The sequence below is a fragment of the Grammomys surdaster genome, unplaced genomic scaffold (genome assembly GCF_004785775.1).
Source record: "Grammomys surdaster isolate TR1022 unplaced genomic scaffold, NIH_TR_1.0 174, whole genome shotgun sequence".
Taxonomy (NCBI): Eukaryota; Metazoa; Chordata; class Mammalia; order Rodentia; family Muridae; genus Grammomys; species Grammomys surdaster.
Window position 1 is genome coordinate 4,786,968 of NW_021604622.1, and position 13,892 is coordinate 4,800,859.

Consider the following 13,892-nt stretch of genomic DNA (forward strand, 5'->3'; position numbering starts at 1 on the left):
TTTCATTATTTTCTTAGTATATCATAGTTTCTCTGCTTTTCATTCTCTATCACTTAAAGCTTTTCTCTAACACTACAAATGTTCTTTTAAAGTTCCTTTTGTTCTATTTTTACAGGGCCTTCTCTTCCTCTTCTTCTTCCTCTTCCTCCTCTTCTTCCTCCTTTTCTTCTTCCTCTTCCTCTTTCTCCTCCTCTTCCTGCTGCTGCTTATAGAACAGTGATTCCACCATTTTAATTCACAAAAATTGTAGGATATTGTGATTCCTAGGAAATACTAATTCCAATGACTCTGTTCCTAGCCCACTCTTTCCTCTTCCCTCTCCTTTCTCTGAGTGGTTTACTTGGTAATGATGTTTGTGCATATGTGTACACATCTGGATGCCCAAGCTGAGTATTGCATATTTTTTGTTGATTGATGTCAACCTTTATTTTTTGAGATAGGGTCTCTCTCTGAATGTGAAGCACATTGTTTCATCCAGCCTGGCTGGCCAGTGAGCTTCAGGGGTCCCCCTCTCTGCACTTCTGCAGTCCTAGGGTTACAAGAGAGCACCTCATTCCCTGGCTTTTTGCCTGGGTTCTGGGGAGATGAACTGAGATCTTCATGTTTATATGGCATTACCTTACCCACTGGGCTTTTTCCTCTATCTCTTTATGCCTTTTAATATTTATCAAAACACTTATCACCAGACCTTTTGTCAGTGAAATTGATTGACAATACTTTGTTGCATTGGTTACTATTTTCATTACTGTGATAAAATAATTGACAAAAACAGCTTACAGAAAGATGGGATTATTTGGGCTTATACTTTGAAGGGATCATGGCAACGAAGGTGTGGTTACAGGAGCTGGGTCTACTGTTGGGAGATGAAACAAGACTGTTGCTGCTCATCTTACATTCTCCTACGTATTCAGTCTAAGTTAATATGGGTTTTCCCACCTCCATTAATCTAATGTGGAAAGTCTATCATAGACATGCTCACAGATCTGTTTCCAAAGTCATTCCAGATCTTGTCAAGTTGACAATCAATGTAAGTCTACCCGTTGTCAACGCGATGCCAACCATATCACTCTTAAGCCATAACCGTCTACCTCTTATCCCCATGAGCTCATGGTCATCTCATAATGCAAAATGCACTAAGTCTAACTTTAAATATAGTCTTTATATTTAAATATAAGTACTTAATATATATAAAATAAATATATAAATGTTTATAGTCTTTAACGTTTTCAGCAGTGTTCAAAATGGAAAGTACAGAGTCTCGTCTGAGTCTTGAGCAATTTTTCAAATGTGAGTCCCTATACATCCTAAAAGAAGTGCATACTTCTAACATATGATGGTGTAGATTAAACAGTCACACCCCCAAAGGAAAGAATAGGGGCATAGTAAGGAAAGTTTATATTAAAGCAAGACCATAACCCTGGGAAAATGCTAAATCCTATAATTCTGTGTTAGGCATCTGGGGCTTGTAATAGAATTATCTGGGCCCCAAAGAGCTCTCTCCTCCAGCTCTGCCACTGGTAACACACTTAGTCTCTTGGATTTGTCTGGTATATGCCAGTGCTTGCCTTGGTAGACCTCCCGTGGTCCCAGCACAGCATCCTTGAGTTTCCATTTTAATTTAGCCTTCACCTTCACTGTTTCCTACAAGTGGCCCTGTAGGGCCTTCTTACAGGGGCTCTGACCCTGTTGGAGACTGCCTGTCCTCAGTAGCCTTCTGGAAGCTATGCACAAGCCTCTAGAGCCCTCTCACTTTTCCATCCTTCATGTCTATTAACCTTTATCATGTGGATGAAATAGCCATCTTCTGCTGCCAGGTCAAGATGAAACCCCGCCCTTTTGGATCATAGCTGCTATGGTTTCTGTCTGCATAGACTGTTCTTCTGGAGTAGGAAACCTCTTTAGTGACATTCATAGTTCAGACTCTGTTTTTAAATGAGTTTGCATTTTCACCGAATCTTCAGTGGAGGGTTTCTTGTTTTCAGATCTTCTTTGTAGTTCCTTTAACTTTATAGTTCACGTACTGATCTTCACCAAACCCAATCCATATCTTTTTAATCTCTCACTGTAGAGCTGAATAAAAACAATGAGCAATAGCCATGACATAACTTGAATGTTATGCTGTCTTGAAATTTCCACCATCAAAGGAATTATTCCACATGGATTCCCAGCAGCTGTGATCACATGTGTAAGGTCAAACTGGCCAGAATTCCAGCATGAATGGGAGAGGAGCCATCAAGTCACCCATAGCTGAGGTGTTATTTTGATAATTCATGGCCACAGGGATAAGGGGAGTCTGTTTTCTTCAAAGATACGGTTCCTGAGAGGCTACACACATACTCCCATAGGTATCCATATTTCCCTGTACATACAGAAAACACTAAGTGGACTCAGTGGATTTTAAAAAACTCAAACACCTTTGAAGTTAGGAGGAAAGAGTGGAAAGCATAAGGGAGGAATTAGTGTGAATGAGGGATGGATTTCACCAAACACATTATATGCACATGTGAAAGGAAGTTACATATGAAACCAAAGCCTTGCCTAAGTTCACATATATTGTGTTTACAATAAATAAATAAAATAATTAATTAAAGTAGTCCATTTCTTTTTAGTCTTGTCTAGCTTCTCAGGACATGGGCAGAATGGCCAGAATGAAGCAAGTATGGCTGCTGTCCCAGAGCCTGGTAGTGCCCTCCAAAGCCTCATGACACTCCCCATCTTTGTTTCTCTCTGAATTCTTGTCTCTGAATTCCCACTAGAATAGCCCATTAAGCTTTGCTTATAGCAATTCCAGGTCCTCTCTAGGCCATAGTTCCAAAGAGCTTTATCATGATAATGACCCCGCTTCTACTATGTTTCTCTATTAGTTACTTTTCTTGTTGGCATGATAAAATACCTGTGAAAACAGGTTAAGGAAGGAGGATTTATTCTGACTCACAATTTTGTCAGAGTATAGTGCATCACTGCAGAAAAGGTGTGTCGAGAGGAACACGAGACAACTTTTAAATTGTGTCCCCAATCAGCAAGCAGAGTGATAAATGGTTCATTCAGCTGGCTTTCTCCATTGAGTGTACACCACAATGCCAGCCCATGGAATGGCACAGCCTATATTTAGGGTGAGTCTTCCTACCTCAGTTAGCACACCATAGAGAATTCCTCACTGATATGCCCAGAGACTTGTTTCTAAGATGATTCTTGATGCAGAGGAATTGACAATAAATATGGATCTTCTCATTTAACGTGATACTCTCTTAGCCAGCATACTGCCAATAACTTTCTGTTATTTGGAAGCAGCGGGCACTTTGTAACAAGTTAAGTCTTTTCTGCTTCCTGTGCTGATTGATAATGGAAGTAACGGGACAATTGATTTTGATCATCAAGGTGGAATAATTTAATCCTGATCTTTTAAAAATATAAAGCTTCTAGTTTTTGAGATTATAGTATAGTTTACATCATTCATTCCTTCCCTCTCTTATTTCCAGTCACTCCCAGTTGTTCCTCCTTTCTCTCCTTCAAATCATGGCTTCTTTATTTTTTTATTGTTATTCTGTACATTTGTTGTGTATATGTGTGTAAACATGTTCTAAATACAGGCTGCTCAGTCTGTGTAATGTTATTTGTGTTTAGGTATTGGATAACCAATTGGTATGATCTTTTTTTCCTTGGAAGACTAATTTAGCCCATGCTCAGTCTTCCTTAGTTGCCTGTAGTTGTTTGTGAAGGGTTGAGGCCTCTTGGGCTTTCCCCATCCACATTAGCATACCTGCTATTGTTGTCCTTGGTCAGCTCATGTTTATGCAGACATGTTAGTGAGACTTTGTGGGTGTAGCCTGTGACAGCCCTAGGAGGCACAGCCTCACAGCAACTCCCTGATCCTCTGGCATGATCCTCTGGCTCTGACAGTGTTCTGGCCCTGACACTCCCCCCCCCCAATGATCCCTAAGCTTTAGTTGAGAGAATTGCATTGTAGATGTAGCACTTCAGACTGGGCTCTAAAACATTTGATTCATTGTGGTTTTCTGTTGCAAAGAGAAATTTCTTTGAGTAGGGTGGGGACTACACTTGGCTGTGGGTAAAAGGCAAGTGATTATCATGCCATGCTGCCTATTGTCATGGTTCATAAGCATCATAGCTGGCTTGGACAGTTGGTCACTTCCCTCCTTTGGGAGTTATCCTGCCATCTTCTGGTGCTACGAAAGCTAGTCCTCAAGGATGAAGCTTTCAAATCAGTTCCAGCTTAGGAGTTTTGGGCCCTATGTCTTAAATACAGTATCTTCAGCAATAGAGATTTTAAGGTAATAACAATAGACTAGTCCTGACCAACAACCCAAAAAGGGACTTCTTATACTCATGTTGAAGTTTTTGTTAGAATGTTATTTGGCTCTTGGAAGAAACATTGTCAGCCCAGATGGGAAAATTTAATTTAAACTATATATGTTTATTTATGCATGCTATACCCAAGTTGTAAGTACTCCAAAGACCACTGAGGCACCAATTTGTATGTTAGGGTCTTTATTATGAGCTCTAGAGCAAGGTCTCTCTGTCATCATCCCTGATGAAGTGGGTCAGAGTGAGAGCTCCAAGTTAAGGGGTGCAGGGTATTTATTGTAGTTACAGCAAACTTGAGGAAATTCCATATGGATCAACAAGTTAATATTCTAAAAACTGCATTTCTGGTGTACTCTGCAGGAGCTGAGCAGGGGGACAATAGTACTTGACACAGGATGACTGTTATCTGTTCTCTGCAGGATGTCTTAAGTTACTCATATGAACCTTGACCCTGTTATTAGAGCCAGACTGGCTGTTGCTAAGGGGGTTGGGGAGGGGGCAGTGTTGCCATAGGACTTGCTCGGGAGGACTATGATTTTCTTCCTGGAATTGAAGTTTAACCCCTGGTCTTGCACAAAATGGAGTTTCTTCAAAAATGGAGTTGGTTGGGCTTTACATACACATATGTATTATAAACTTTTGAACTGTTAAATAATGCTTAGCTACTGTGATATATGAAGTAAGCAAACGATGGAGGAATAAATTTAGAAATCCAGAGAATAATGAGAATATAAATACAGCTATTTGAATATTTTATAACTGTTCTTAATAAATTTTATTCCATGAAAAAGACTTCTTATAATGCTAAACAATTTGAGCTGAAATGAAAATCTGGTACTTAATATGAACTCTCATTTAAAATGTCTGATTTATAGAAATGTAAATCCTTTTATTTTGCTGTTTTTATAGGAGGTTCGTAAGGTAAATGAGAGTATCAAGTATAACCATCCATTGAGAAAATGTGTTGACACGATCCTGAAAAAGGTAATCAGAGTATGTTGTTTCCTCTCTTGTGAAGTAAATTTTTATATACTACTATAAATTAATATTTCATATAGGAAAGTATGATTAAAGCATATATGGTCAAAATTTTCCATATGGATTTTTATACAAATCTTTACCATAAACAAAGAGTAATTTATATAGAGGTGCTTTTTTTTTTTCTGTTGTAAGTTTAATAGTAATTATTGGCAGCATTTTACTTTGAAATGTGAAGCATCTGGATATTATTGGAGTACCCTGCAATAATTGCCATGGCATAGTGATGTAGGTACATCTTCACAATACCATTGTGTATTATCATTAAAAGCATATCTCCTGTAGGAAAATAATCTAGGGTATCAGTAATTGTTTTTAATTAATTAATTTGTTTACATCCCAAACGCTGCCCCCCCCTCCTGGTTCCTTCCTCAAATAGTCTGTTCCCCCAACCCCTCTCCCCCTCTCCTGAAAGGATGGCACTCCCCCACCCCCAACCCTACCCTGGCACATTATCAGGTCTCTGTTAGATTGGGTGCATCCTTTCCCACTGAGGCCAGACAGGGCAGCCATGAATACTTAACTGTCTGTCTGCTACGAATGTGTGGGAGGGCCTTGTTCCAGCCTGTGTATGTTCTTTGGTTGGTTGCTCAGATTCTGAGAGCTCCCCAGAGGTCCAGGTTTATTAACTCTGTTGGTCTGGTCTTCCTGTGAGTTTCCCATCTACTTCTGGGCTTTCAGTCCTTCCCCCAACTCTTCATAAGCGTCCCGACCTCTGTCTATGTTTGGCTGTGGGGTGTCTGCTTCAGTTTCAGTCCAGTCTGCTAGGTAGAGCCTCTCCAAGGATGGTTATGCTAGCCTTCTGTTTACAGGCATAACAGAGTATCATTAATAGTGTCAGGGATTGGTGCTTGCCCATGGGATGGGTTCAAGTTGGCCCAGTTATTCATTGCCCTTTCCTTAGGTCTCTGCTCCATCCCTGCATTTCTTTTAGACAGGACAAATTTTGGGTGGAAAGTTTTGTGAATGGGTTGGTGTCCCTATCCTTCCACTGAGGGAGGGTCCTGCCTGCCTACAGAAGGTGGACTCTTCAGGTTCCATGTCCCTACTGTTAGGCATCGAAAGTCACCTGTGTTGACTCCTGGGAGCCTCCCATGGCCCAGGTCTCTGGGGCTTCCTAGAAATTCTCCCCTCCTCCCACTGCAGGCAGCTGCAGATTTCTATTCATTCTCATGGCCCACTGGGCCTCTGTCCTGTCTCTTCCCCAACCTGATCCTGCCTTTGCCTTCTCCACCCCTCCCCCATCCACCAGTTCCCTCCCTCCCTCTGCCTCCTATGACTGTTTTGTTTCTCCTTCCAAGTGTGATTCAAGTATCCTTACTTGATAATTTCTTTGGGTTTGCGGGGTGTATCATGGTTATTCTGTATTTTATGGCAAATATCTACTTATTAGTGAGTACATACTATGCCTGACCTTTTAGGTCTGGGTTACCTCACTCAGGATGGTATTTTCTAGTTCCATCCATTTGCCTGCAAAATTCATGATGTCTTTGTTTTTAAATAACTCTATAGTATCCCATTGTGTAAATGAACCACATTTTCTGTATCCATTTTTTGGTTGAGGGAACTCTGAGTTGTTTCCAGTTTCATGCTATTATGAATAAAGCTGCTAAGAACATAGTGGAGCACATATCCCTTGGTCTCAGTAATTCTTGCATCTATCTTCTCACATGTAATCTCATGTAATATCTTATCTGTTATAAAATAAATTACATGAACCTTTAATAGTAAGCCATATTGTTATGATTTTGATGGAGCTGTCTTGAATTGCAGGTATATTTGTATGCCTCTAAAAGAATTATGTGAAAAGTTCCACAATTACTTTTTATGTACTGTCTTAGTTTGGGTTTTACTGCTGTGAACAGACACCATGACCAAGGGAACTCTTATAAAGATACCATTTAATTGGGGCTGGCTTACAGGTTCAGAGGTTCAGCCTTTTATCAAGGTAGGAGCATGGCAGCATCCAGGCAGGCATGGCGCAGGAGGAGCTGAGCGTTCTACATCTTCATTTGAAGGCTGCTAGCAGAATACTGGCTTCCAGGCAGCTAGGATGAGGGTATTAAAACCCACACCCACAGTGACACACCTACTCCAGCAAGACTGCATCTTCTAATAGTGACACTCCCTGGGCCAAGCATGTACAAACCATCACATGTACCCAAGTTACCAATGAAATTTGTCTTCTGTATTCTAAATCTGTCCTACTGGTTATTACAAGCTACTGTTTCTTTAGCTAAAGTCATGGTCATAAGAGTAAACTTTCTAAGCATTTCTCTCATATTTGCTGTTTTTTAGGCTTATTTAGGAAGGTTAATGAATTTGCAAAACTCTACATATGTAATAAGTAACTAGTCGTATGACAGATAATCCTAATTATATATCCCTTTTTGCTTACTGTGGCTTTCAGAACTTAAGCATTTATATTTTTCATGATTCTTCTCTATTATTTAGGAAAATAATTGAAGTATCATCAGGTGCCTATTATTAGAATAATCTTCCCAAATAGTTGTTACTTCGTGTAGGTAAGCTCCCTCCACGTTCCTAGTCTCAAGCTAGTATATCTGAGCATAAAGAAAAAGATTAGAAGTGAGAAGAAACTGAACATACCTATGAAATATTTTCTTGAAAATGTTAGCTAGTGAAAAAAAAAACCTAGCTAGTTAAAAATGTCAATAAAAGAAGAAAATTTAAAATGTATAGAATGAAAAATTTTTAATAAAAATAAATTTTTACATTATTAAAATTTCATAAAATGTTTTGTGTTTAGTGCCCTACAGATTATCAGGAAAAGATGGGTAGAAATATGGATGATTATGAAGATTTTGACGAAAAGCGTAATACCTACCCAAGTGAAAAAAGTTTGGTAAAATTGCACAAACAGGTAACTTTAGTTATTAATTTTAGCTGTTATGTATACAGTTAGAGAGTGTGAATTAGATCTATAACTGTTGCCCTTTATAAAAGGCTTTCTGCATGTTGGCTCAGTAGTTAAACTGCTTGCAACTCACGTTTGAGGAACTGAGCTCAGTCTCCAGCACTGTGTATAAAGCCAGGCAGTGTGGTATGCACCTGTGGTTCCAGTGATCAGGAGGAGGCAGAATGAGGGACCACTGGCTTGGGAGGTCGGCCAAATCTGTGAGAGCCAGGTTCAGTGAGAGACCTTGTGTCAAAATGGGGGAGGATGCCTGGAGACACCTGACAGGAACTGTGGTTTCCAGATGCCCACAACTACACATGCAGACACCCACCTCCCCAAACATGTGTGCATTGCCAGTGAAATGCATATCTAAAACTCTTGACCTCGTTCTTGTTATTGTTGAAATGTTTTAACGATGTGTTTCTGGATAGGGATACTCTTGGCAACTGGATATAAGAATTATATCTGTTCTGTAAATAGGAAGTATCTGTCATTTCAAAACATTAACATACTTGGTCACATTTAGAAAATCCATTAGTACTATTTTATTAAGACAAAGAAAAACTATTCTCTAGCAGAAAGTTAACCTACTGTTCAGGCATATTGACAAGCTTATTCCTCTTCTGTGTTCAAGGTGATTTATTCAGTTCAAAGGCACCGTCGGACTCAAGTGCAATGGCAGATTCTTTTGGAACAGGCATTCTATCTAGAAGATGTAGCAAAAAATGAAACTAGTGCAACTCACCAGTTCGTTCACACCTTTCAGTCACCTGAGCCAGAAAATCGATTTGTCCAATATTTTTATAATCCTACAGTTGGTATGTAATTTAACATAAACGTCAAAGTTAGTAATTTTTCTACAAGGAAAATGTATGTTTCATCAGTACAATGCTGACTTCTACTCGTTTATTAATTTGTTTCATAGGGTAATATTAGATAGCTGATAAACTTACCCTAAAATAATTCTTTTACTTGTAATTCTCATTCTCCCAGAAGTCACTGGTTGCCTGTAGTTCTTTGTCTAGGGCGGGGCCCCGTGAAGTTTTCCCTCTCCTAAGTTAATACCTCCGTTGATGCTGCCCTTGCTCCAGCCTTGTTTATACGGCAGTTAGGAAAGAGTTTCACCACGGACTTCCTGATGTGCTGCCTTTTACAGTCTTTCTGCTCTTCTCTTCCCTGAGACTCCTAAGCCATAGGTACAGGAGCTGTGAGATATTTAAAAAGTACAAAGAAAATATTTGATGACAAAACAGGTTACGTAAGATACATTTTATAATTTTTATGGAAGCTATTTGAAATATTCATTCTCACTAATGATCTCACCGTAAATGTGTATCATGGCTTTGACTCTTGATAGTATAAACCATATTAGTTAGCTAAACTTTAAAAACCTAAGCTTTCTGAATATTAACAGAAATTCCTACAAATTCACCAACAGTATGTAAAATATGTTCTCCATAATATTTGATAGCATTTCTCTCAACATGATTTTTTTTTAAAAATTTGAAATTTCTTAATATATTTATGCCTATGATTTTAAAATATGTATACATATATAAAATACAATTATAAACAATTTACATACATGATCAACCATGCTTAGAGACCAAAAATAAATAAATAAATAGTGAAAAGGAACAGAGATAAGGGTAATGGCTGTGGTAAGTTAGGGGTTTGGGGGCTTGAAGCATAGCTTATAACTGGGGAATCATATCATAGAGAGGAAAATGATTGAAGCAGTAGGGAACTTGAAGCAGTATTTGTGGGAAGTGGAGGTGAGATAGGAGATAGTGAACAGTGAAGAGAACAGCCTTACTTTAGGAGGTGAGGTAGACAGCATTAGTGTGAGAAAATGTAGCAGTCAAATAGTGGTAAGTTTTCTTCTGACTGCTTTACTCTCTTAGGAATGGACTGACAATAAATACAGAGGAGATTTTTCAAGAAGGCACAAAACAGTCACAATGGATATTGGAAGAAAATGGAGAATTATAGTAAGCTCTTTAGGCATGCTGAGGGTGTGTTTGAAGTTGGTGATAATTTAAGGTGAGAATAGTCAGCAAAGGTGTGTCTTTCTTCTGTAGTGTGCATGAATACAGACTCAGAGTAACCAAGGAGTTGGATCAAACAGTGTGGTTTAACCAAACAAGTACAGTGAGGCTAGAGAGGGTAAAGGAATTGGGACTGGAGAGTAGTTATCTTCAAAGTTTGTGGGATCTGAGCTGAGAAAAGAAGGAAAGATGGAAGGACATTAAAATTGTTCAATAATAGGAAAAAGGAAAAAGAAATAAACATTTGCTTGACCTGATAGCCAGTCAGTAAGGTTGAAGTACAGATGAAGGTACTGCTTGGGGACGAGGAAATGGGTTATATAGAAAAATTGCCACTGTTAGCAATAAAACTAAAGGGAGGACTAGAAGATGAACTCGTGAGAAGGGAGGAGATGAAGACAATGGGAGAAGAAAGAATTGTCTTTGTGATATTTAAATAGAGAGAAGAAAGAATTGTCCGTGTGATGTTTACATAGGAATTATATGGAGGCAGTGAGCCTGAATCACAGCTTTTCAGTAGATAAAGTGAAGCTGCATCCTTACTGCAAGCTGTGACTCAGTGGTAGATGATATCTTCAGCACACACTAACCTGGGTTCAGTCTCCAATGGGATGGATGGATGGACAGATGGGATTCAGACTTAATAAAACCACCAACTGTACACATATATCCAGGTTCTTCCTATGTCAACACTTTATTAATTTCCTTTTTCTTTCTCTACATATAGTTTTCCCTTAATCTTTCAGAGATTTTCATACATGAGGCCTTTTGATCCTTGGTGATTTCAGTCTATACTTTCTAAAAATTCAGCTACTCAAGTATAACTAGAAAATAATTAGAAAATTAACATTAATAATTTACTTTTACAATTTACTTTTACATATCTTATACATTATGTTATAGTTATACTTAGTTATGATAGGGATATTCTTTAGAAAAAGAAATAAAGCACACTGTATTTTGTCATATTTCATAGTGGTCTTATTACTTAGTCTTTTTAAATCAGACACAGGTTTTCAGTCCTATGTGTTTTATTCTCGGTGTATTTTATAACATTGATGTTTATGGACAGCTAGGTCTTTGCTGAATGTCCCCAACTTGGAGTTTGCTGTGTCCTCGTGATTAGCTGCATCTTACGCATTGTTTGCAGGAATGCCACAAAGGTGATGTCATGCTCTCCTATGCATCAGAGCAGGAAGCACATGGGTATCAGTTTCTACACTGGTGTTGATCTTTGCCTAGGGTCATGCCTGTTTTCCACTGGGAAGTTGTATTTTTCTCTGTATTGTCTGATTTGCTGCTACTTTGAAAGACTATAAATCCTTTATACTGAATTAGTTTTCCTAATTGTTTTTTTCTTGTATTTTCCAGAGTGGTACTGGGAATGCCTTTTGCGTCCATGGTTTCACAGGATACTTGCTGTGGTTTTGTCTATCTTCTCTGTGATTGTTGTGTGGTCAGAGTGTACCTTCTTTAGCACAACTCCTGTCTTATCCCTTTTTGCAGTATTCATACAGCTGGCAGAAAAGACATACAATTATATTTATATTGAGGTTAGTTTTTTTCATACCAGTCATAAATTATATTTATTTATGCACACACTTTAACTTCTGTATCTTTTCTCATGTTTCTGCTATTAGGAGTGAAAGGAGTAGTTTCCCATAGTGCTATTATGATGCTGCTTTCCAAAGCAGTGTATCAGTTCACGCAAACTATAAAATCTAAGAGCTGTAGCTGAAGATGAATGAATAAGTGTAGGACAGTGACAGGCATTCTGCGATGTTGCTTTGGCCCTCTGTTGTCAGGGAAACTATGCACCTTACTGTCTTCGTTAGAGTTGTCAGGGAATAGATTAAATAGGACCTCGGAGGTTACACTGGTTGAAATGTTCATTTTTGTTTTCATAATTTCCTTTTTATCTATTTAAAAACACACTATTGTTGTATTTATATTTTAGGACATCAGTAAATGTAGCTGAGGATGAGTGATAATTCTTGTGACAGTAAATTAAGTAATAAAGTCCTAAATCAAGTTTTAACTATTTTTTTCCAGATTGCTTGCTTCCTTTCCATCTTCTTCTTAAGTATCTGTGTTTATTCTACGGTGTTCAGGATTCGTGTATTTAACTACTACTACTTGGCTTCACATCATCAGACTGACGCGTACAGCCTTCTTTTCAGTGGCATGTAAGTAGAACTGAGCTTGGGGAAAGAAGTATCTCCATTTTATATGCTAACTATAGATCTCTTACTTCTTGTTCATGGATGTTGCATGAACATATATTTCTGTTAGCTAACTGTTCTATTATATATTAGGATATAAATATATATATGGTAGATATTTGCTGATTACCAGCTAAATTCTGCTTTTAAGTTTATGGTAAATTAAGAATGAAATGTTAGGAATGAAAAAGACAGTGAGCCTAAATTTACCAATTTGTGACTTTGTATATGAACAGCTGAGAATTTAGAGGCTAAGTCAGATTTAAAGAGTATGCTGAAAGTCAGAGGCCCGCCTAAGACTGAAGGTTTGAAGGACATTATGAAAACCTTTTTTTTTTTTCCTAGAAAATGTACAGGGCTGGCTTTAGCTACACTATCCAGGCTATTTATTATTATTCGGGTATATTAGGTATTTATAATATATATAATGAGCTATACTTAGGGAAGTTCAAAGTAATATCTGGTGTCAAAAATTTGTCTTATAAAATATCAAAACCAACACTGTAACACTGTTTGGCTGTTACAAAACCTGACACAAACAACTTAGCGGAAGAAATATTTATTATGTCTAATGGTTTCAGAGACTTTAGCATTATTTGATATTGTTATGGGGAAGAAGTGAGGCTACACATGGCAAGACGACTATATTGGAGCAGAGTTATCTACTTCGTGGTACCTAGGACGCACAGACAGACTGACAGGGCCCCAAACATGCTATCCTTTGTCCATACCTCCTAGAGGCGCCTTGCTTCTTCTAGCTTCACCCTACCTCCTAAAATAGAGCAAGCCACTGAAGATGAACTCTTCAACATAGAAACCTATGGAGGTTGTGTCATATGTGAGGTATAGTTAAACTATAACAAGAGTTTAGAAAGTTACAGATAGACCATCTAACCCTCCTCAAGCTTCTCTTCATAGTGACGTTGGCTGTGGTTGCTATGCAATATTAAACCTAGGAACTGTATTAGCACTATATTAGCAGCACTGTAGGCTTTAATTAGTTCCTAGATTTTCATTCGTTTGATGTGCAGACTGCTACAGCTGTCACCACCACATACAGAGCTTCCTCTTGTCACTATCTGCTCCTTATATTTAAACCTTTTCGTTCTTCCAGCCCCTAGTTCTCCAACCCTAGCTATGTAAGAGCCTCATTTTATACTTGATCTTAGGCGGAATGCTGAAATCAGGCACCCTGAGGCTATAGTTAGTTATATAAGCACTCATGTTCTTAAGGGAAATGTGATGAATAGGATTTCAGAATGTATCCCCAATAAGGACAGTTCACATGGAGAATTCAAACTATAGTTTGACTTGAATGAATATAATTGAAATATGTAT

General features: G+C 38.3%; 1 protein-coding gene across 2 annotated transcripts in view; it reads left to right on the forward strand.

Moving 5' to 3' along the window:
* Positions 1-13,892, forward strand: part of Lmbrd2 (LMBR1 domain containing 2) — a 53,581-nt gene that overhangs the window by 22,541 nt on the left and 17,148 nt on the right. Inside the window, exons 7-11 of one of the 2 annotated variants that reach the window (XM_028767627.1) lie at positions 5,236-5,310; positions 8,135-8,248; positions 8,919-9,102; positions 11,704-11,885; positions 12,385-12,518. In XM_028767627.1, the coding sequence (XP_028623460.1) occupies positions 5,236-5,310; positions 8,135-8,248; positions 8,919-9,102; positions 11,704-11,885; positions 12,385-12,518 (689 nt within the window). The remainder of the gene's footprint in view (positions 1-5,235; positions 5,311-8,134; positions 8,249-8,918; positions 9,103-11,703; positions 11,886-12,384; positions 12,519-13,892) is intronic. The other variant, XM_028767626.1, reaches the window with a different exon arrangement.